The sequence below is a fragment of the Gregarina niphandrodes genome (genome assembly GCF_000223845.1).
Source record: "Gregarina niphandrodes unplaced genomic scaffold scaffold00001, whole genome shotgun sequence".
Classification (NCBI taxonomy): Eukaryota; Apicomplexa; class Conoidasida; order Eugregarinorida; family Gregarinidae; genus Gregarina; species Gregarina niphandrodes.
This window is the reverse complement of record NW_011645773.1, coordinates 270,309-292,967: the sequence shown is the minus strand read 5'-3', so window position 1 is coordinate 292,967 and position 22,659 is coordinate 270,309. Positions and strand designations below refer to the sequence as shown.

The 22,659-nt window shown below is 53.3% G+C and overlaps 10 protein-coding genes across 10 annotated transcripts; 6 read left to right on the top strand and 4 right to left on the bottom strand.

Moving 5' to 3' along the window:
* Positions 1-145: 145 nt before the first annotated feature.
* Positions 146-1,246, top strand: GNI_004810 (hypothetical protein; the record flags this gene model as incomplete). Its single annotated transcript, XM_011130273.1, has 1 exon — positions 146-1,246. The coding sequence occupies one exon, from the start codon at positions 146-148 to the stop codon at positions 1,244-1,246; it is 1,101 nt and encodes a 366-aa protein (XP_011128575.1).
* Positions 1,247-1,553: 307 nt separating this feature from the next.
* Positions 1,554-6,450, top strand: GNI_004800 (putative of plant or bacterial origin; the record flags this gene model as incomplete). Its single annotated transcript, XM_011130272.1, has 2 exons — positions 1,554-1,595; positions 1,633-6,450. 2 exons carry the CDS (start codon positions 1,554-1,556, stop codon positions 6,448-6,450), a joined length of 4,860 nt encoding a protein of 1,619 aa, XP_011128574.1.
* A 485-nt stretch (positions 6,451-6,935) lies between these two features.
* On the top strand, positions 6,936-10,862 carry GNI_004790 (glycosyltransferase family group 1 protein; the record flags this gene model as incomplete). The annotated part of the gene is made up of 1 exon (XM_011130271.1): positions 6,936-10,862. One exon carries the CDS (start codon positions 6,936-6,938, stop codon positions 10,860-10,862), a length of 3,927 nt encoding a protein of 1,308 aa, XP_011128573.1.
* Positions 10,863-11,192: 330 nt separating this feature from the next.
* On the bottom strand, positions 11,193-12,676 carry GNI_004780 (putative serine/threonine-protein kinase/mitogen-activated protein kinase; the record flags this gene model as incomplete). The annotated part of the gene is made up of 3 exons (XM_011130270.1): positions 11,193-12,248; positions 12,311-12,439; positions 12,611-12,676. The coding sequence occupies 3 exons, from the start codon at positions 12,674-12,676 to the stop codon at positions 11,193-11,195; spliced, it is 1,251 nt and encodes a 416-aa protein (XP_011128572.1).
* Positions 12,677-12,694: 18 nt separating this feature from the next.
* On the top strand, positions 12,695-13,777 carry GNI_004770 (hypothetical protein; the record flags this gene model as incomplete). Its single annotated transcript, XM_011130269.1, has 1 exon — positions 12,695-13,777. One exon carries the CDS (start codon positions 12,695-12,697, stop codon positions 13,775-13,777), a length of 1,083 nt encoding a protein of 360 aa, XP_011128571.1.
* Positions 13,778-13,815: 38 nt separating this feature from the next.
* Positions 13,816-14,835, top strand: GNI_004760 (glyceraldehyde-3-phosphate dehydrogenase; the record flags this gene model as incomplete). The annotated part of the gene is made up of 1 exon (XM_011130268.1): positions 13,816-14,835. One exon carries the CDS (start codon positions 13,816-13,818, stop codon positions 14,833-14,835), a length of 1,020 nt encoding a protein of 339 aa, XP_011128570.1.
* Positions 14,836-16,136: 1,301 nt separating this feature from the next.
* Positions 16,137-17,921, bottom strand: GNI_004750 (methionyl-tRNA synthetase; the record flags this gene model as incomplete). Its single annotated transcript, XM_011130267.1, has 2 exons — positions 16,137-17,662; positions 17,804-17,921. 2 exons carry the CDS (start codon positions 17,919-17,921, stop codon positions 16,137-16,139), a joined length of 1,644 nt encoding a protein of 547 aa, XP_011128569.1.
* Positions 17,922-18,402: 481 nt separating this feature from the next.
* Positions 18,403-19,593, bottom strand: GNI_004740 (RNA recognition motif (A.K.A RRM, RBD, or RNP domain) protein; the record flags this gene model as incomplete). The annotated part of the gene is made up of 1 exon (XM_011130266.1): positions 18,403-19,593. The coding sequence occupies one exon, from the start codon at positions 19,591-19,593 to the stop codon at positions 18,403-18,405; it is 1,191 nt and encodes a 396-aa protein (XP_011128568.1).
* An 18-nt stretch (positions 19,594-19,611) lies between these two features.
* Positions 19,612-21,424, bottom strand: GNI_004730 (major facilitator family transporter; the record flags this gene model as incomplete). Its single annotated transcript, XM_011130265.1, has 3 exons — positions 19,612-19,793; positions 19,881-21,199; positions 21,348-21,424. 3 exons carry the CDS (start codon positions 21,422-21,424, stop codon positions 19,612-19,614), a joined length of 1,578 nt encoding a protein of 525 aa, XP_011128567.1.
* A 26-nt stretch (positions 21,425-21,450) lies between these two features.
* On the top strand, positions 21,451-22,516 carry GNI_004720 (ankyrin repeat protein; the record flags this gene model as incomplete). Its single annotated transcript, XM_011130264.1, has 2 exons — positions 21,451-21,503; positions 21,568-22,516. The coding sequence occupies 2 exons, from the start codon at positions 21,451-21,453 to the stop codon at positions 22,514-22,516; spliced, it is 1,002 nt and encodes a 333-aa protein (XP_011128566.1).
* Between the last annotated feature and the right edge of the window lie 143 nt (positions 22,517-22,659).

The following is a 22,659-nucleotide window of genomic DNA, read 5'->3' as shown; positions in this document are numbered from 1 at the left end:
ATCTGCAGCCAAGGCGGTCCCGGCCGTGGCTGCTGACGCCGCACACGGAGTGGGCTACGTTGCTGGCGGGGCCGTGAAGGGCGCGCAGGCCGTGGCTCAGGGTACTGGCGGATTGCTTAAGGACGGCGCGCTTGAGGCCAAGGACATGGCTGTGGCTGCGGGACAGACGCTCAAAGGCGGCGCAGAGGCGGCCGGACACTTGGTCGCCGACGGGGCGCAATTGGGCAAGAACGTTGCAGTCGGAACAAAAGACGTCCTCGCGTCCGGTGCTAAAGCGACCGTGCAGGGTGTCGCTGGCGGCGCAGGTTACCTCGCAGGTGAGACGGCCAATATTGGCTCGGCCTTCGCGGATGGAGCGCGCGCTACGAACGCTCCCCGTCGAGTGAATGTGTACCGCATGCATGCTCCAGCTGGATTGACTTCGCGGGCGTCAGGTGCCAAGTCCGCCTCGGGGGTGGCTAGCGCTAGATCCAGAGACGCCGTGGACAGTGCACAGCCGAGTACCTTCCGCACTCGTCAGGTCTTCGATGCCGGCGACTTCCCGAGCGCGAACGAAGGCGGAAGCAAACGTCAGCAAGTCGTGCAGGCCAAACTCCCTTCGTGGGCCGGCGGTGGCAAACGCCAGACTGAGCGTCAGACAGATGACCGTAAGGCCGGTGTACGTTCGCGATTTGCCTTCACCAAGACGCAGGAACCGCGTCAGCAAAGACAGAATGAGGATAAACCCTCGGGATTCAGCTTCTTCAAGAAGCCGGCACCTGCACCCAAAGTCAAAGTAGAAGAGAAAAAGCAGGGGTTCAGCTTCTTCAAGAAGCCCGCACCTGCCGCGAAGGCTGATGAAGACAAGAAGAAGGAAGGATTCAGCTTCTTCAAGCGCGCACAGCCCGCCACTCAACCAAGAAAAGAAGACAAGAAACAAGAGGGTTTCAGCCTCTTCAAACGCGCACAGCCTGAACAGCCCAGGCAGAGTGATAAGCAGGAGAAAGGTCGCTTAACCTTCTGGGCCACCCCTCAGAAACAACCTGAGCCGGCAAGACAAGAACCTAAGAGCTGGTACAGTCTCTTCCCCAAGAGCGACAAGAAGGAGCAAACTGGCGCACATGCTGGCGCACGAAATGCCGTTGCGGAAGTTGACCAAGCTTTGGCTGATCTCAAGAGCGAAAGACAAGTACGCGCCAACCGAAGAAATGCCGTTGCGGAAGTTGACCAAGCTTTGGCTGATCTCAAGGCACAGAAGAAGTTCTAAACAGCTCCCAGAGGCCAGGGATACCAACCGCCCAGAAGAACAACAACCACCACCACCACCACATTACGAAACGGTGACAATAATCTGAACCACACTTGAACCATCACTTGAACCATCACAGCATAGCCGTTTTTCGTCCACAACATTCAGCAAGATGACTGAATGGAAAAAAACTCGACCAAATACGGTGTGGTGTGGGGGATGTGGGATGGGGGATGGGGGATGGGGGATGGGGGATGGGGTATGGGGTCATGTTTATTCCGTAATGATGTGTCAGGAATAAGTGTTTTCCTTTTCGGCTTTTCACATGAATGTGGATAAATTAGATGAGTGGAATAGGAAGGTTAGGGTAAGATGATTGTTATGGTTGTAGTTGTTTCCTTTAGACTTTGTATACATGGAGCCATTTGTATCTGGGGTTTAAGGTAGCTCAGGTCCATTCTCGTATGTTGCCTCAGCAAAAGCGTGCTGCATATTGGAAGCATCGGCATTCTAAGTTTGCACAAGCTATCTGGACGAATATAGCAGATTTGAGAGGTTGGTGGGTGAAAGTTGGTCAGTTCTTATCTACACGTGCTGACTTATTACCGGATGAGTATGTGTCTGAATTGGCTAAAGTTCAGGACATGATGCCGACATCGTGTTTTGAGATTGTTCGTGGTATTATTGAGCATGAGTTGGGTCGTCCATTGGATGAGATTTTTGAGTATGTTGAGGAAAAGGCTTTAGCTTCGGCATCTATTGGTCAAGTTCATAAAGCGAAATTATTAACTGGGGAGCTGGTAGTGATTAAGGTCCAGCATCCGAATGTAGACAAGATGCTGAGTCAGGATATGGCCTTGTTGGGACAATTGAGCTGGGCCTTTGGCTTGTTAGAACGTGGCTTAAGCTTCACTTCCGTACTTGATGAATGGCAAAAACAAGCAGCTCTGGAATTAGATTTTACCTTTGAAGCCAGAAGTCAGGAACGCGTTCGACTTGCTATGATTAACTCTGGTATCAATGTTAAGGTGCCAAAGTGCTATCCTCAGTATACAACCAAAAGAGTTGTAATCATGGAATTTATCGATGGCTTCAAATGTACCGACCAAGAAATGTTAACGAAATACAATGTTGATGTCGATGAACTCTGTTGTGAAATAACCAAGTCTTTTGCTTACCAAATTCATATAGATGGGTTGTTCAATGGTGATCCGCATCCTGGAAACATTATGGTGGAGATCGATAAAATTACCGGGAAGCCAAGACCAGTGCTACTTGATTGGGGTCTGGTTAAAGAGTTTAATGAAAAGGAGAGACTAGCATTCGCTCGTCTCATTACCAGCATATCACAGGTAGATGTCATGGGTCTAATGGGCGCTTTTCAAGACATGGGCTTCAAGTTCAAGAAACCCGCATCAAACAAACACGGCACTAGACAGACAGACAAAACTGAAGATGATACTGGACCCAGTCCAATACCCATTGACCCAGAGATTTATATGGACGCTATTACAGTTCTTTTCACTAACAAGAAATCGGCAGCCCAAGAGGAAGTGCTGAGTCAAAAGGAAAAGGACGATGCATGGTCGAAGGCAAAAGAAACAAAAATGACCGATGTACAAAACTCCAACCCTCTCGATGACTGGCCCAAGGATATAATCTTCTTCTTGCGGGTCGCATCTTTACTACATGGACTAACCATACAACTCAAAGCGAAAGTTCCTTTCTTCCAGATCATGCTCGAAAGAGCGGAAGAAGCAGTGCGGGCGGACCGTGGTCAAATTCCACGAGCTCTCTACTACGTCTATAAGGCCCATGGTGCAGCAGCTTCCGCCGTGCGATACAATGCGCCTTATCAGGACCTCGTTTTTGGCCAGAATTTGTCGAACGCGATTAACGCCATGTTGCGGCAGGCGAACACGCCTCAGGACTCTGCCGATTACATCTCGGGTCGAAGACCTCTGGACCTCGCCCCCGCGACCTTCATGACGGGCATGTTCCCTGCAGAAAGACTTGTCCCCGGACGCCTCTCTGGACTTTTCCCTACAGGTGGAATAGTCCCGGTCGGAGACTGTATCTATCCGTACCCCGAGATGTCCTTCCGCCCAGGAACCGGGATGTTCATGTCTCCCCTGTGTCCCTCGCCGTATGCTACCACGCCATATGCCATTTCCGGCCTCCAGGAGAAGTTCCAGCCGCGCTCTCTGTTGGAATGGAAGCTCTTCAAGATACTGGCGACCCTGTTTAGTAACGGGCTACTCGTTGGCGTACAAGTGAGTGTGTGGCATCGCCGTAGCCAACGCGTGGAAATCAACCTTGGCAAAATGGGCGTCTACGACTCACGACCGGTCACTCCACGCACATTGTTTACTGCGTTCGGTTTATGTAACGTAATTCTTGTTACGATGTTGCTCCACCTCGTCAGCAAGCAAAAGCTGCGTCTGTCTGACTGCATTAGTGAGTGGTGGGACGGCTTCGTGCGCAACGACAAACGGAACATTACGGTGGAACATCTTTTGACCCACCAGAGCGGACTGCACTCTTGGCTCCCGTCGACGCTGACCCTCAGCCAGCTAGCTTCGTACCCCTACATGATCAAGTTAGCAGAAAGCGCTTCTCCGGTCTGCATCCCGGGACAGTGCGGGCACTATCCACACGTGTGTGTCAGCTACCTGTACAATGAACTAATCCAAGCCGCAACCAAAACAGATGTCGGCAAGTACCTTAGGACCAACTGCCTACGCGACTGGAAACTCAAACACCTACACCGCATGATTTACTTCCCCGTTCCTGGCAAACCGCCCGGCGACAATGGCACTGCTGCTACGTCTGCGATTAGCAACAACGCCGCAGAGGCCTCGGGAGCTGCTGGTGGAGGCGCTGCAGCGACTGCCGCGGCGGGTCTGCACTACGACGTCTCACCGGACCAAGCCGCGCTCCTCTCAACACCGGAGGTCCCCACACCGGCTAGCGAACAGGCGCAGCCGCGACGCATCTCCTCGGTCCAGCACGACGAAAACCCCGAGACCGGCGTCACGTTCGAAGTCGAGCTGAGCGAACCACTGATCGAGGCCCAGCTGCGGCTCAACCAGCGCGTACCCAACAGCGTGGTCACGCTGCTACATGAACTGGATAAACATGATGACGAAGACCCCTTCCGCTCCAGCCGCTACCTACCGGACCATTCGCGGACACTCCCTACCGGCATCTCCAGCTTTACAGATCTCGCCGCCTCTGGTACCCTGGGTGGGCGACCCAGCACTCTTTTTACCGGCCGGCACCCAGGCCACGCTGAATTGGAGCAGGGGTCTCAAGGAGGGGTGCACTCTGGCCAGCTAGGCGGGAACCCTAGCCAGTTGGCGGGGAATTCCGTAGGCCCTGGTAGCAACCCCGGTTCTCTGGACAATCCTAAGCAGCTGGACCATGTTGGCCAGCTAGACCACCCTGCTCTGACTAGCCAGACGACAATGGTGCCACCGTCTTCGCTGGCGGCGGGCGCACCGGCGACTCTTAGTAGGGAACAGGAGATTACCTTGCGGTTGGCGTCCGTTAGTCGCGACTTGGGGGTGGCACGCATGGCGGACGCGGCGAATATGAGTCAGACTACCATCGGTACGACGGACGAGGAGGATGAGTGCAAGTCGGTGAAGCAGCGTCGGCTTAAGAAGGCCGAGTGGATGGCCAAACTGGAACAGACCAAGCAGCCGCCGCCATTGGCGTTGCTCAGCAAGTTCCCGGGTCGCACCGGCATGATGACCGAGTTCCTAAAGAAGCAAGAAATTGAAACCAGCAAAATGGCCGCATTACAGGCACTCTTCGACCAAAAGGTCGAGGGACTCACCGCCTTTGAACTCATGCGCAAGCGCCCTCATCTCTTCGACCCGCTCTTCTTCAATGCCGCTCCTGTTGTACCTCTCCGCGTTCCCTTTGCAAACGCACGCGTTTCTGCACGCGCCATGGCTACCCTTCTCCACCACGTCTGTCGGGGCGCCGTCCTACGCGACCGCGTCCTGCATCAGGCTCTTCAACCTCGCTGCGCAGACATGTCCCTCGAAGCACGTGTAGCCACTGGCGGCTGGGTGCCCCTCTACGGACTTGGCTACCAACTCCTGCCTCTCGAACCACACCCGCAACCGCATTCCGCCAAAGAAGTCATCGTCAGCAACGCTAACTTCGAGCTTACGCCCTCCACTGCCCCGAGCAGTCCCACCGCGGCCCCACCAATGGCCCAAGTCACACGCAACACCCCCGCCGGACGAAACAAGCACCCCGTTTTGAGGTCCGTGCCCGGAGCTCCCCGGTTCGAAACCGGGCCCGGGACCGAGGACGGCTGCCGACAAATGCGCCTACAAGCAACAGACGCGCGCAGCAGTCCTATAGCGGAGACCCCTGGTGCGGAGGCGACCCCGATCCCAGAGCTCCCCGACCCGGCTGACGCGGGGACCGGGCCCGTCCCGCGCGACGAGCTCGAAGACTCTCATGCCGACATATTGTTGACTGCCTCGCCCCGGACCCCGAGCCAGGAGGCGAGTCTGCTACCCGCTCAGGGCCTGCTCCCCGCCCAAGGCACCGGAGTCGTCCCGGAGGCGGCGCTACTGCCGCCTGCGGCAGTACTGCCGGGCGCGTTGGATGTGGTCGCGCCGGGCGCCCCGGGGCCGGAGCCTCCGCGCGCGTTCCGAGACGCCCGTGTTCAGCAGCGGATCATGTGGTCAACGGCGAACGTGCACGTCGCCTGGGAACTGCGCAAGACCTCTACACCCACCCCCTCGTCGCTCGCTCCTTCGCCAATGCCTCTTGGAACGCCCGAACCCTCAGCTGCAGTTGGTCGAGACGTGGTAGTCGGTCGAGACGTAGCAGTCGGTCGAGACGTAGCAATCGGTCGAGACGTCGCAATCGGTCGAGACGGTGCAAACGGACGTGCCTCAGTCTCTTCCGCTTCCTCGCGGGTGAGTGGGACGTCCTCTGAGGGTTTGTTGCGAGACGGTGGCACTGCAGAGGGCAAGGGCGGTCCCGGCAAAGGCGGTCCGGGTCCCGGCGTCTGTTGCTACGCCTTCGGCGGCAGTGACACCGGCGGGAACCTTTGCTTCTCCGTGCCCGAGGAACAACTCACTGTCTGCGTCCTTGTCAACGACCACGTTAGTGGCAGTCACATCAGTCGTGTGGTGCTGCAGGAAGTACTGCACAGCTTCGGATATAATCCCCTCAATAATTTTTTCGTCTGATGGACCCGCTCAAACACGTCAGCCGGCTCCCATCTTCCGCCTTTGGCGCTTTCAGCTTGGAAAAGCAAAAATCTTCCCTAGCCTTCTCTCAACTCCAGGTTCAGAAAGTAAGCCCACCCACTCACCCAACCGACCACATAAACCGGTTTCTGTTCAGGGTCATGAGGATGAATTCATCAAGGTTTGGAAAGATCGTGTGACCGACAGTCTCTCCAACTCCCTATCCTGGGCGTTATGGCAAAGTCTTAGCGACCCTCAGACCTTATTCTTATTCGCTGAAGGACAGACCTCGTCTAACCTGATTACGAACGTCTCCAGCCATCTCAACTCCTCCAACATATATGTAAAGGTTGTGCAACCGATCAACGCCAACTCTCTGGTGTAAGCTGCTACCTCATCCATACGGCAACCTCACCTTCCATGAACTCGTCCGCTTCATAGGCACAATTGGGTGATAAGGTGGAGTGGTGATAATTTCCTTCAGAATGGTGTCCCGTCATTTTTGTGTAATTGAAGAGAGTCAAGTCTGCGCAGATCAGGAGCAAGCCTTTATCAAGAGTGTAGAGGAAATGTGTGTGACCCTGAAAGGGGCTCTTGATATATTTCAGGATAGTAGCGATCCCCGTTCGTTCGTCGTGGTGTATTATTTTCCCAATCGCAAGTCCATAACGGATATGAGAGCGAGCGAGCAATGGAGGAGCTGGAGACGGGGTCTGAGTTGTATCCTGGAGGGAACACCGACCGTGGCGTTAGTACGTAGTCTGTCCAGTAATAATGCTGCTTTCAACAAATCGGTAGGCTCCAAGCTGGAAGAAGACAAGTTGGAGTCCATGGAACAGATTGAGAAGAATAATGAAGAGCAGTTCGAGGACCATGCCCGTGATGCGACGTCCCAAAATAGCTCTCCTAAATCCGTCATGACAGCCCCTCATCATCCAGATCCCGAATTCTTCCTGTCTTACTCAGAGACCGTGGTGAGCAAGCTTTCCAGTAACCTTATTCCATTCGCAAATATGATTCGAGAGCGATATGAACTTTATTTAAGGAACATTGGTCACGATGCAACCACTGATGAACGGCAAGGCTCTGTTCTTGACGCAAATTTGCTCGGGGATTTGATACGCGATAATTACGTTCTCAACAACTATATGCCGAAGCGTCTTGCCGATGGATCTGTTCGCTTGAGAGAGCGCTTTAATCAAGTGATCACCAGTGTGTCGGTGACGGGGGAGTGGATCGACTGGGACGATGACCGTTCACTTTCTTTCTATCGCGTTGATTATGTGCGCAGTGATGACAATAGCAATGGTAGTTATGTTGACTGGGAATGTATCGTCCCCAACATGCCTGAAGGAACTTTATACAAGCTGAAACTTACCAGAAGTGACATGGAAGGGTATCATTACAAGATCTCACCAACGAGTCGTTTGCTGCGCATACACGACGATTTCGTTGCCAATTCCGTTTTGAGGACCAGGTCCGTAGCAGACTCCATAGAGCCGCTGCGGCCATCCGCAGGACCTACGGGGCATCCTAGAGTGTATCAGGTCCATGTGGGTATGTGTACCAAGGAAGAAAAGGTCTCGACATTCGACGATGTCAGAACCGAAGTGCTTCCGCATATGGTTGCTGCCGGATTTGATGTATTGCTGCTAATGAGTGTACAAGAACATACCTACTATCCGCATGCAGGCTGGCATACCGATTGTCCGGTTGCTTTATCCAATAGGTTCGGTTCGGATGATGCGCTCGCTAAATTAATTTCGTGTGCGCACACACTTGGAATTAAGGTTTGCGTTCAATTTGTGTTATCGCACCTTGCAAGTAATGGGAATTCAGTGGCCTACATACCTGGTCTGACCAAAGGACGGCATCCTGAATGGGATGGTGCTTCAATTGATTATTCAGATCGGTTTGCCAGGGAATACATGATGGGCGCTGCGCAATTCTGGCTGAGGGAATTCAAACTCGATGGATTTTGGTTTGAAGGGATAAGTTCAGTGCTATTCAAGGATCAGGCCACGAACCGTTTCTTTGATCTTTACAAATTTGATACCTACTTTAACCATAATTCAGATTTGGTTGGAGGAGCATTTCTGATGGAATTAAATACACGGCTAAGACAGGAGAAGCCTGAGCTGATAACTTTTGCGAGTGACCATGTTGGAGTCCCTGGTTTGTCCGGACCAGTATCAGCTGGTGGGCTTGGATTTTCGTATACGGCTACCCCGCATACAAGAGCTGCATTATCTCAAATGCAGAGGGATTTTTATAACTGGAGATTTGATGCCCAAGCTTTGTGTTTCAAATTGGATCGTAGGACGGCGGAACCACGGATTGCTGCGGTAGACAGCCTGGCATCGAATATGATTGCGAAGAGGCCGATGAAAATAGCGTTCTTCGCTTGGGAAACATTGCACACGATCCCGGTGGGTGGGATTGCGCCTCATGTGACGGAGTTGGCGGCGGCCCTTCGACGGGTTGGGCACGAGGTGCACATATTTACCAGAGCCACCAGTGTTGCGGCATCTATTAAGATAGTACATGGTGTGTTTTATCATGAAGTACCTTTCCAGTTGGATAAGGATTTCGTGCGAGAATGCGAGAACATGTGCAGCGCTTTTGTCTCCTTCTTATTGGGTTACGAAAGCGAGACGGGACGTGCGTTCGACCTGTGCCACGGTCACGATTGGCTGACAGCACGTGCAGTACAAGCAATGGCAGGATTAGGTCGTGTCGCCGTGTTTACGATGCACTCAACGGAGTCAGGACGGTGTGGTAATAAATTGTTCGGAGGTGTATCACAGCGTATCCGTGAGTTGGAGAAGGCGGGTTGCACGGCGGCAAATCGTGTTATTTGTGTTAGTGGAGTATTGGCTGATGAGGTGAAGGACATGTATGGTGTACATGGGGACAAGATACGGGTGACATATAATGGAATCAACGTGCAGAATTTCGATGGATTCGAGGACGCGGCCCCGATTAAAGAGCGGTTAGGGATCGCTCCGTTGGATCCGACAGTGTTATTCGTGGGACGTTTTGTGCTACAGAAAGGTGTGGATTTGTTGGTTGAGGCTGCACCGGCGATATTGCGGGAGCGTGGTGACCTGAAGTTTGTGATTGTGGGAGATGGACACATGCGCTCTGAGGTGGAGGCGCGGGCTCAGCAATTAGGTGTGGCTGGAGCCTTCCGATTTGTGGGCAGTAAGGGCGGTGCTGAGTTGAAAAGCTTGTTCAAGATGTGCGATGCGGTCGTCGTCCCATCGCGCAATGAACCGTTTGGCATTGTTGTCTTAGAGGCATGGTCATGTTACAAGCCGGTGATTGCCACCACTTGCGGTGGGCCACGGGACTTTGTCACACCCGGCAGTGACGGGTTACTGGTGGACCCGAATCCGGACTCGATCCGTTGGGGAGTGACAGAGGCGCTGCGGGATTTCGAAAAGCTCCGTTGGATGGGTGAACAGGGGTACCAAAAGGCACGCGACAGCTTCAGTTGGGATCGGATCGGTACTCAGACGCGTGACATCTACTTCGAATTACTTAACCTTACTGACGCTGGCTATTCCTATGAACCTGACAGCTGTGGCAGTCTTGCACACCAATGGGTCGGGGACGACATCAAGTTTCACATGGGCATCTTCGATGAAGAAGGCGACTCCCATTGCGGACTCACACTTCTGCGACTCGCCACACTGCTTAATGCCACCCTCGCCAGCGAGGCCTCGCTCACATTCCAGGGCTGCGAGTTCGCCCATCCCGACGCGGTAGACTTCCCGAGACCTGGCAATCACTTTAAACAGCCCTGTCGGTACATGCAACTTGCCACGCGCAAGGATCTGCTCTTCAAACACCATTTCTGTTTCGTCTCTGAACTCAGTCGCTGTCTCCAGGAATTACGGACCAGAATTCACGGAATTGAAGAGACAAGAGGCGAGCACGACGATCATGAGGACCAGATCTACGTTCATCGAACGCACGACAACGTGGTGGTATTTGAACGGGGCAGTGCGCTCTTAGTCTTCAACATGAATTCTGACCGCGAGTTCTCCGGATTGACTGTGGAACATTCACTACCATCAGACAAGCTGTACACAGTGTTGCATACCGACCAGCTGTTGTATGCGGGCTGGAATCGGTTTCCGTTCGTTGAATTTGAGAACCACTATGTGTTGGACCAAGATGATGGGGAGTGCAATACTCCCAGCACCACAGGCGCCGATCAAGAAGACGGAGGTGCAAAACGGACGGATGAGAAGCGATATATCACTATACCCCAATTGCCAAGTAAGTTTGGTCTTATGCTCGCCACCAAGCCAGTGTCTGTGAGCGAATTCCAGAGTGCGGACGAGTTTGTGGACCATTACGAAGCGACTGTTCGAGATGTCAAGAGGAAGATAGGAGATATGTAATGAGCATTTTTTTTTGTGAATGATTTTTATGTATAGGCGGCGGCGGCGGCGGCGATCCTCCGACAGAGACGGCGCGATCCTCCGACAGAGAGAGATTGTTGCAACGGGCCACCACCACGGGTTTGTTGCGATAGAAGAAGAGCATACACGCCGCAAAGCACGGTTGGGACGGTAAAAAATTCATTTTTTGGAGTATCGTCCGTGACTGTTTTCGCCAGGGTCCTTATGACTGGTTGGGAGATGTGTGTGTCTGATAGTGTGTGTCTGGTAGTGTGTGTCTGATAGTGTGTGTCTGATAGTGTGTGTCTGATAGTGTATGTGAGGAGGGTCTTACGATGAGTGTTTCTTTTTGCGTTTGCTAATCTCTTGGTATATTTTATTCCTGTAGTCATTGACGTTGTATTTTTTATTGTCATTGATCGGCGTGTTGATAATCTTATTGCAGACGACTTCCTCAGCAGGTGCATGGAATTGTTTGACGTATGGATGTCTGAGTGCTTCGGCTGCGGTGATTCGTTTGCTTGGGTTGAACCTGAGTAGTTTTTTAAGTAGGTCAATGCCGTAAGGGTTGGCTTGATGGAATAGATCGTTGAATGACTGATATTTATTGATGTTGATATTGTCGAGTAGATGTTCGACGTAGGGGCTTTTGACTGACTGGCAGTCTTCGGGTGTGGGTCTGCCGATGAGTTGGATAATGCGTTCAAGTTGGTTGAGTGTACTGGAGCCAGGGAATAGTGGTTTTCCTAGCATGAGTTCTCCTAGGATGCATCCAAGACTCCACATATCGACCCCCTTGGTATATTTTGTTGAGCCTAGAAGGATCTCAGGAGCTCGATACCAGCGTGTGGCGACATAGTCTGTAAGTACCATGCTCTCATCTAGAATTTCGTCGCCGATTTCTGAAACGTCGTATTGATGTCCGCACAATACACAAGAGAAGTATTTTGTAGCACTTGATGATTGACCATCAACCATTTTCCGTCCACTTTCAGTACTCGAATTCCGAGGTAAGGAACTCCCACTAGACCGTCTGGTTGCACGTTGCTGGGACCCATTCCGCGCAGATGAACAACGGACACATACTAAGTTCGACGCAATCGAACGAGCCAACCCGAAATCTGCAACCTTTACTACGCAGTCCGAATTCAACAAAATATTTGAAGGCTTCATATCCCGATGTAACAACTCACCACTATGCATATACTTTATAGCCTTCAACAACTGATACACAATATACTGCTTATGGATCTCCTCCAGAATCTTTGCGCGAATCACAGCATGCAAATCTGTCTCCATAAAATCAAATACCAAATATATGTCCCGATCATTCTCCGCACGATGCACATTCATTAATCGAATTATATTCTCATGCCCATCCAATTCCTGCCCAGTGACACGTTATGAGCACACACGTGTGTGAATGTGACGGAGTGAGTTCGTGTTACTTGAAGGAACATTATCTCTCGGAATGTTCGTTGCGCATCAGTGCTGTTTTGAAAGGCATCATATATCTTTTTGAGAGCTACAACATCCTGCGTCTTCTTGTCAATTGATTTCCACACGATCCCATAAGCCTAGATAAAAGGGATTATTGCACGGCTTAGTTAGTGGGCACGGCTTAGTTAGTGGGCACGGCTTAGTTAGTGGGCACGGCTTAGTTAGTGGGCACCGCTTAGTTAGTGGGCACCGCTTAGTTAGTGGGCTTGATCTGGGATGGGCGGGCACGGCTTAGTGGGCTTGGTTACTCCTTTGCCTAGTCGCTGAACTATTTCATACTTCTTTGCGACGTGTTTGTCGATCTCTTCAGACATTTTCTAAATGTCCCAAAAATGAACCTTTCTGCCGCGCCTGCTCTGCTGGCCTGGCTAGTTTCATGCACCTGTGTGTCGGAGGTCCTGTTTCCGTCGGTGCAGATCTACGTTGAAGACCATGCAGGCGATACGATGGATTATTTCATGCACCAGTTGGTACAAACTGGGACGCTCATAAACGCAGCGACGCAATCCGGACCCCTCATGATGGAGCCCGAACCACCCCTGGAGCAAAGTCCCCCGTACCCCTCGCTATCTGTTCCCGTAATGTATACAACGCTCCAGCACGCTGCTGCCTCAAATGTGACTTACGCGCTGTTGCTGCACTCGAACGTCGGCTTAGGCTACGCTTGTCTGTGGCCCACTGACCTCCAAGCCCTCGTGCAACAAGCCAACATCCTGCTACCCCAGTGGCAGTATGTCCTGCTCCACTGGCACCCGCGCGACCGCACGATTTTGCCGTCGCAGATTCCCGGCCGCAGTGACCTATACAGCCGCTGGTGGCTGTCAACGGAGTACCGCGTCAACAAGTTCAGCGCCCTCACCAGGCAGCGACTCCACCGCCGCTGGCACCGGTGGCCCCCCACCGCCGTCCAGCTTCTCAAACTGGTGGATAGCACCATCCACGACTCCATGGCCATACTGTTCTCTCCATTGGGCATAAAGGAGCTGTCAAAAAAGATAGCCCCTCGTGCCAAGGGGCTGGGGGCGATGTTACCTGGCCATAGCGCAACGACTGGCTACAGCCCGAGCGGGGACCGGGATTCCATGGCCCGAAAATTGTCCCCAAAGGGACTAGTTACGACTCCAATATTTCTGGGGCCGAGGGAAGTCGGTGAATCGGGTTTTGGGGGTGAGTTTATAACGCAGTGGCTACTCGAGACACGCGAGGCGGTCTCTAGTGGTGCAGACGCGGCGTTATCGCCGGGTTTGGAATTCGTTCGTCGAACAAACGTGGTTCGTTTCCGGACGCCTGAAACCGAAAAAGCGGTGTGGGCGGAGTACGAAATTCGACGCTACCGGAATCAGAAGACGGTGTTGAGTGTGCCGACTTTTCTGCAGGAGGAGTATCGGCGTCCTGTGGAGGATGTTTTGTCTTGAACAAACTTTTTCCATCTTCGAAAAATTACTACAAAATAATGGTCGCTAAACTTGGCATCAACGGTTTTGGTCGTATCGGTCGTTTGGTGTTCCGTGCCTCTTTGGAGAAGGCGGACTTGGAGCCTGTTGCCATCAACGAGCCTTTCATGGACCTGGAGTACATGATGTACCAGTTGAAGTACGATACCGTTCATGGTCGCTTCCCCGGCACCGTGGAGGCCAAGGGCGACAAGCTGGTGGTGAACGGTAAGGAGATTACTGTGTTCCGGGAGAAGGAGCCATCCAACATTGCCTGGGGGTCCGCTAACGTCGACATCGTTTGCGAGTCCACTGGTATCTTCACCACCCAGGAGTTGGCCGCCAAGCACCTTGCTGGTGGCGCCAAGAAGGTCATCATCTCCGCTCCCCCCAAGGACGCCGTCCCCATGTTCGTGATGGGTGTAAACCACACTGAATATAAACCGGAGATTAACGTTCTCTCCAACGCGTCCTGCACTACCAACTGCCTTGCGCCTTTGGCCAAGGTCGTGCACGAAGCCTTCGGCATTAAGGAAGGTCTCATGACCACTGTGCACTCCCTCACCGCCAACCAACTCACCGTTGACGGCCCCTCTCGTGGTGGCAAGGACTGGAGAGCTGGAAGATCCGCTGGCGTCAACATCATCCCCTCATCCACCGGCGCTGCCAAGGCTGTCGGCAAGGTCATCCCTTCACTCAACGGCAAATTAACAGGCATGGCCATCCGAGTCCCCACCGTCGATGTCTCCGTCGTCGACTTGACCTGCTCGCTTGAGAAACCCGCCTCCTATGACGAGATCATCGAAGTCATCAAAAAGGCCGCTGATGGCCCAATGAAGGGCGTTCTCGCATACACCGACCATGATGCCGTCTCCAGCGACTTCATCCATGACAAGGCCTCCTCCACCGTCGATATCAAGGCAGGCATTTCCCTCAACCCCACCTTCGTCAAGCTCATCTCCTGGTACGACAACGAGTGGGGCTACTCCAACAGACTCTGCGACCTCGCCGCCCACGTCGGCAAGACTTGTGGCTTCTAAGTTTTTGTCAATTTTGAACGAGAATTTTATCCACTAATATGAATGAGTCAAAACAGTTACCACTAATATGAGTGAGTCAAAACACCGCGGCAAAACACCGTGAATGAGTCCCGCGGCAAAATAACTAGCGAGCTAGAACTCGAGGTAGAACTCGACAAGCCAGAATTGGCCTCGTTTGAGAGTCGAAAGAACACACACACACATAACCACAACAGACATCCCGGGCCAGAGAAGGACACCCGTCTGGCGACATTGTCTCTACCGCGAACGTCGTCTAATTTCAGCTATCACTTCACCGTAGCACGGCCCATCTGTGCAAGCGAACCTGACCGTCGCGGTTCGGTCTTTCACCGTTACGTCAACCGGTTCAGTCCTCCTTGCGGCGCCCCCAATCCCGCGAAGGTGTGCCACCTCGTCCGCTAGCTGTATACCTACCTAGCTTACGTGCTATGCTGATGTCGGTTATTGAGCGCACTGCTCCAGTGTTCGGGAACACAACCATTTTGTGCCCGTACCTTTAGTGCTGTAGCCTTGTGCCGGCTTAGTGATCCCAACCCCACGACCCCAGGTCTGATGCTACCAGACAGTCGCTCGTCACCAGGCGTATCCTCCTCGCATACCGCTATGTCGGCTCTGGCAGCTTCTGGCGTGGGCCTTCCTGCCACAATTCTCGCGGAAGATCTGTCGCTTCGGGCACTCGCCTTTCCAAGGACTAGCGCTCTACATGGTCGGTTATCGAACCTCCTTCTCTTCGCAGTGGCACTTGCACCAGGGTAGCCGCTGACCGTGTCTTGGACTAGGTAAGCGTCAGCTATTTGTCCATGATTTGTGTGGGCTCCACGCTCGTTTTTGAAAGGCGTACAGGGCCTGAATGAGATCCAGGGGAACTCCCTCGTCCCAGCATATACACAACCTCGTTCGAGCTGCTTCGTCATGCGCGCTAGGATGTCGGCGTCAAGGCTCCGAGATAGGCAACACTGATAAGTTGATCACACGCGTGGATCAGTTGATCGATCAAGGGTTAATAGCACACACTTATCGATTAACCCTACAACCTATCTCGGCTGTGCCGTACAATGGTCCAGTCATGTCTGAATAGGTCATGTGCGTTGTCTCTTGCAGGACTTTCCTGATAGCACAGTTTTGCCAACCTTGGTTCCTCCAAGTAACCTCTGTGCGCGCAGAGAACATGGCGCTTTGCACGTGCGAGGGCGAGCAGGTCAACATCTGGCACACTCAATTAGGTAAAAATCCCGGAGAGGATGCCTGACAGGTTCAGGAGACAAATTATGACAAAAAATTTAGGCAGTTTTTTCGAGTATATCCACAGGGAGTACGGCGTACAGGACTTCTCCGGGTTCGAGAACGGTGCCTGTGGTCAGATTGATACGGGGATCAAGCTGGTAAAGTTTCTTGGGTGGCGTTGCAAGTCGTTTGAATACCGTGCCTGCTCCCTGGGGAATGACCGGGTAGAGGAAGTGCGCAGCGATGTAGATGCCTTCGAGCGACTTTCTGATAACGGTAGCGCGTTTTTCCGGGTCGTCTTTGATCTTCCACGGCGCAGCATCCGTGAGGTACTTGTTGATGTCACGACACAGGCTGATTCCGACGTTGGCCAAGTTCTCCAGAGCGTAATTGTGCATGGCGGTTTCCGCCTCATTGAACGCAGTCACAAAGTCAACGACTTCGTCCTTGACGCCATCTACCTGGGCCGCATCCACTCGCTTGTGCTCGCCTTGGGTCATATCGCCTTGGGTCGCATTCTCAATACCTTTTTCCGGAGCAAAGATGTCAGGTATTTGGCCGTCCTCGTACTTCACGGCAAGGGCGACAACGCGATGCAGCAAGTTACCGAAGGTGGCGCAGAGGTCGGAGTTGTGCATGTCGACCAACGCGGGTGGGTTGAACCGGATGTCCTGGCCGTAGTGGCCCTCCCGGACGAGGTAGTAGCGGAAGGAGTCGGACGGAACTCGGTCTAAGGTCTCCATGGGTGAGACGACGTTGTTCAGGCTCTTGCTCATTTTGGAGCCGTCGCATGCCTGCACAAATCCATGGCCGTAGACAACCTTTGGCAGCGGCAGTTCTGCGCTGAGCAGCATGGCTGGCCAGATGACGCAATGGAACCAAGTGATGTCTTTCCCAATGAGGTGACACGCCGCTGGCCAATACTTTTTAGTGGGACTGTCATCTTCGTTGTACCTAATGGCACTCAGATAGTTGCTCAAAGCGTCGAACCACACGTACATGACGTGCTTATCATTGTCGGGAACCGGGATGCCCCACTTGAGATTTACTCGGGACACACACAGGTCCTCAAGTGGAGCCTTTTCAAGTCGTTGCAAAAGCTCGTTCCGACGACTCGCCGGCTGCACAAAATCCGTATCGCGAATGAGATCTTCTACCTGCTTGTGGTACTTGGACATCCTGAAGAAGTACGCCTCCTCGTCACGCTGCTCATACGGAATACCCGTCTCAGGATTCTTATATCCGTGACTCTCCGCCTCCCGGTCCGTAACATACGCCTCTTCCTTCACATTGTACCATCCCTTATACGAACCCAAATACAGATCTCCCCGAGACTCTACCCGCCGCCACATCCACTGAGCAAACGCCTCGTGGTGCTTGTCCGTCGTCCGTATGTACGTGTGTTCACCCAAGTCCAACCGAGCATTCAGAGTCTTGAAATAATTCACTGTCTTATTACACCACTCCTGAGGCGTCACATTGTTCGCAGTCGCCATGTTCTCCACCTTCTGTCCGTGCTCATCTGACCCTGTCACAAAATGCACGTCACGGCCAGCTATTTCGTGATACCGACTAATTACATCTACGAGAATCGAATGTCACTGTCTACGAGGGACGAGGAGGACGGGACCACACGGAGGGACCATAATCTTCCTGGACCGAGGAACTGTCGTGATGGGCGGAGGCGAACAAGAGTGATGGGCAAACTGCTGGCGACTCTCACCCGCTGTGGCGAACTCGTAGGCATGACCCACGTGAGGTGGTCCATTCAAATATGCAATAGCAGTAGTCAAGTAAAATTTCTCGGAAGGTATCTGAGCCCTGTTCTCAAAGGACACCATGTTGAGTTCCCGTGTTTTTTTTCCGTGGGAAATTCTGTAAGGCTCATTGTCGGTTTCTATTATCGGCTGAAGTGAAAAAAAGGTTACCGTAGTAGGCGGTAAAAAGGCCGCACGAGAACCAACTCAACCGCACAGGGCAGTCCACCACACCGGATAGTTCACGACACACCAGGCACACAACCACGAGGGTGCACGACACTGGGAGGTTACTGGACGAAGAAGGTAACATAACGCAAGGTGCCATGAGGCAATGCACCACAGGTCCAGGTGTCGCAAGTCGCGGACTCTGCGCTAGAGAACATGTGTCACCAGACGAGAGATCTGAAGGGTCACGGAGACAATTAGCATTGAGCCGATACTTGCTGCCGGGGCCGACAATAGTGCTCCCGGAGCCGTCGGCGGGCAAACATTTGTTTCCTAGTGCTTGCTAGGGAACCATCGAAAGAGCGTAGTGGCAAGCGCTGTGGCGAATGCGTGTTTTTTAGTACCGGTTGCCTCCGCGTCCACCGCGTCCACCGCGACCGCCGCGACCGCCGCGACCGCCACGATCACCACGACCGCCTCGACCGCCTCGACCGCCGTCTTGGAAGCCTCGTTGATCTTCAATTCCGTAGTTGTTCTTGGTGGTGGCGAGTTTAACAAAGGCTTGGTAGTCGCCCATGTCCATGCGGCCTCCTTCGATGGCAGCATCTGCTTGGTCCTCAGTCTCGAAGGTGACTAGGGCGGAGTCGCCGAAATACTGGACGTCAGTGACGGTGCCGTAGTGTGCCATACCCTCCCTCAGGACCTGGTCATAGTCTGCGTTAGTCTCAACGCTGACGGCCTCGGGCACATACCACCGACCAAAGGTGTGTTCCCGCACCTGTAAATAACGGTCCGTACCACCAGGACCCGTCTGGCCATCCAGTCCAAGAGCCGCGCTTGCGCCGTCTGCCGAATCAAACGTCACGAAACAGTTGCCGTGGTCGCTAGCCGTGAACCGCACACGCTCAACTCCACCGCATCCTGCAAAGTGCGCACTCACCTGCTCCGCAGTAATTCCGAACATCAGCCCTCGCACAAACACGATGCTCGTGTCGCCACGGCCACGCTTCGGCGGCGAGGCATTGAAGCTGCTGCTCGCGTCGGCCGCGCGCTTTCGAATAATCGGCTCCTCGTCCTCCTCCACCGCCATCGGACTCACCTCCGCCTCCGCCTCCTCAACATCCTTCTTCTCCTTCTTCTCCGACTTGTCCTTCTTGTCCTTCTTCTCCGACTTGTCCTTCTTCTCCGACTTGTCCTTCTTGTCCTTCTTGTCCTTCTTGTCCTTCTTGTCCTTCTTAGACTCAGTCTTAGACTCAGACCTAGATTCGACTTCCTCATCGGACGAAGCAGCCGCGGTGGCCTCCTTCTTCTCCTTCTTGTCCTTCTTCTCCTTCTTCTCCTTCTTGTCCTTCTTGGGCTGCTCGGCAGCCGCCTGCTCTACGACGGCTGGTGAGTCTTCAGCGGTGGTGGAGGGTGACTGAGACAAAGCGTCTTCGGTGGCTTCCTCCGACTTCCTGCTCTTCTTGTCCTTTTTGTCTTTCTTGTCCTTCTTGTCCTTCTTGTCGGACTTCTTGGACTTCTTGGACTTGGCGGCAATGATGCCGTCAGCCATGGCAGAGCTTGTCATAGTCTCCTCGTCCTTCGCCATTTATTCGCAAAAAAAAAATCAACTGAGTGCCCTAACACTAGCCAACTCATGCACGGCTGGCACCACCAAAAATGCACTCCCGCACAAGCAGACACCAGACAAGATGAGGTAAAAGCTCGGCCAGCCGACCGACTGTGTCAACCGACTTGTCAGATAACCCTGTAGCACAGCTCCAACGGAACCGCAGCCGTTAATGATACCTAAGAACAAAGATCGTAACCAAACGTAATGCACTTTAGGTATGCGCGCACGTGTTTGCACACGTGTGTGCACACGTGCGTGCTTACCCGAGACAGCTCCAATGGTGCTTCCGGAGCACTTGGCTCTTTCGCAGAGGTCGGTGGCGGCGCTGCCGCCGATGATGGAGTCGGCAGCGGCTATGGCGATACCGATGGCGCCAAGCATGAAGAGTGCGACGAGTTTGCTTGAGCCGGCGAACAGGGAGAAGGCGATGAGAGAGAGGGTGCCTGCAAGGCAGGCAAACATAGCGACGAAAATGCGTCGGCCTCTGAAGAGTCGGTCGGCGACCTGACCAGCACCGATGCCTCCAAGGACGCCGCCCACATCGAAAATGATGCTGGTATAGCCTGCAACTTCGTGAGGGTAGCGCAGCTCAGTGGCGAGGTAGTAGGGCAGCCAGAACAAGAGGCTGTAGCGAATGCACTTGACGCAAAAGTAACTACAGGACACGGACTTCACGTCCGTGATACTACCTAAGCTAACTCCGCTGCTGCTGGCGACAACCGAATTCATACTCGACTGGCTTCCCTGCGGAGGCGTCTGCGGATTCACCTCCACCAGGTCCTTCTGTCGCGTGCCCCGTAGCTCCCTCGGGTCCATAGACCTGGGGTCCGGGCCGGCAGCGCTGCTTTCGGTGCCTGGTCCCGATTCCACGTTCTCCAAGGTCATACCGTTGGCGGAGACGACTTCGATCATGTCTTCTGCAACCTCCGTCTTGGGTCTTGATGTCCAGGTATCTAATCGGCCCATTTCGACGTCCATTGGCAGCGGACTTTGGTGGCTGTGGACATTGGTCCCATCCGTCAAGGTACCCTGCATCGCCCAGGCGACGAAAATGCCAAAGACAAAGGTAAAGATCCCGGGAATGGTAAAGGCCGACCGCCAACCTAGGTGAGCGGACATCCAGGCACTCAAACCAGTCGCCGCAATCGCGCCGGTTTGCTGACTCGTAGTCCAGGCTCCCATGACCTTGCCGCGCTGTGAACTATTGAACCATGGAGAAAGACATGTAATTAATAACGGGAACACTGCAGCGTGTAGCAACCCGTTAATGATCCATAGAATACTGAATATCGCCGGTGACGATACCAGTCCAAACGTGAAAGACGCCAACCCGCTTCCACCGTAGAGGACAACTAAAATTGCTGAAGCCGACATCGTAGGATACCTTGCCAATAATGTCGGGATCAACAGCTGTCCAATCGCGTAAGCTCCCAGGAAGCAGGTGTCAATTATACCCAGCCAGTCAGTCGATATATTCAGGGAGCCCTGCACATCCGTTTTCACCACGGAAAAGGGCTTCCGTGTTGCATACAAGGTGGCATACGCAAGATATGTTATTAAGAATATACGACCTCGTTTGGGCCTAACTAGAGATAGATTCAGCTGCAGCTGGCTTGTAACCAAAGGGCGAACAATAACCGGGGAACAAACAGCATAAAGTGCGCAATAAAGTGTGTGCACACGCGCGCGCGCGCCATATAGTGTTCGACGGAAGATTGTCCCAAATTAACCTACGCAAACTATCCGAACAGTATCGCACAAAACGCCACATCAACGTACCCTTATGCTCCTGATCAATCAGTAGCATATTTAATATTGTTTTCCAAGTCCCAAATGCATAATAGCAAGCTTGACAGCCCAGCCCGATTTATAGAGGCTCTACGGAGGTAAGCGTATAGGGCGATGACCGTACAAAGTGGCAAGATATCGGCAGGGCTAATGTGTTTTTAGCGGACCTTTACAGGAATGGGTAGCAATTCGGGTGAGGCGGGAAGAAGCCAAGTGGAATGAGCGGGATGGAGCGAAACGCCGAAGAACCCAAGAGGAGCCCCAGAAGTTGAGTGACCGGGAGGAGGAAGAGGAGGCAGACGTAGAGAATGGTCGGGAGGTAGAAACTGGAGATGTTTCAATTGAAGGGTTACAAGTTCCGTGGCTACTATCCGCGGATGAGAAGCGTAGAAGTACTCAGAACAATAGTACTATAGATGAGACAGGAAATGAAGTAGGAGATGAGACGGGAGCTAAGCGGGGGTTACGGCGTAAGAAGTCGAGCACGGCCGCCGTCCAAAACGGTGCCTGTGCGAGGGGCCAAAATGGCGTCCGTGCGGAGGACGAACAGCCGCAGACCATGGTGGCGAAGCCGAGAGCGGGAGCGTTGTTTAAACGCGGCTGGTCGTTGTCTGAGCTGGAAGGGCTGTTTCTTGGCATGGAAAATGCAGCCTGGTATCGGACTCGATTGCGTAAGTTGTTGGCCGAACAGGACGTGGCGAAGCGGACTGTGTTGCACCTGGCCGCCTACCACGGCAATGCGGAGTTGATACAACTTTTGCTAAGTCCGCTCCAGGACGGACGGTCGGGGAGCGACTTACATGCCCCTGCGCAACAAGGATTCCAGCCGATCCATTTCGCTGCCGCCCAAGGACACATCGAGTGCGTGAAGCTCTTCCTCAAGGCTGGCTGCAGAGTCAATGTAGCCACCACCAACAAGAAAACACCCTACGACCTGGCCGAGCAAGGTGGACACACTGAACTAGCACAATTCCTCAAGAGCAAAGGAGGGCAACCGAAAGGTGGAGGCATGGTTAAAGACAAGGACTTCCTCGCCGCAATGAGACAATTAGACGACACCGCTGGCGGCATCGCTGGTAATGGGCAGCATGATGATGGACAGCCTCGGTAATGGCCAATGACAGCGTCTAGTGTGTGTTTGGTCAGCATTTAATGTGGGGTCAGCATCTATTGTATGGTCAGCCTCTGGTGTTGGAAACGACCGTAACGTCTGGTGGTGGTGGACAAGACCTGCTGGGCCTGAAACTGGACAAG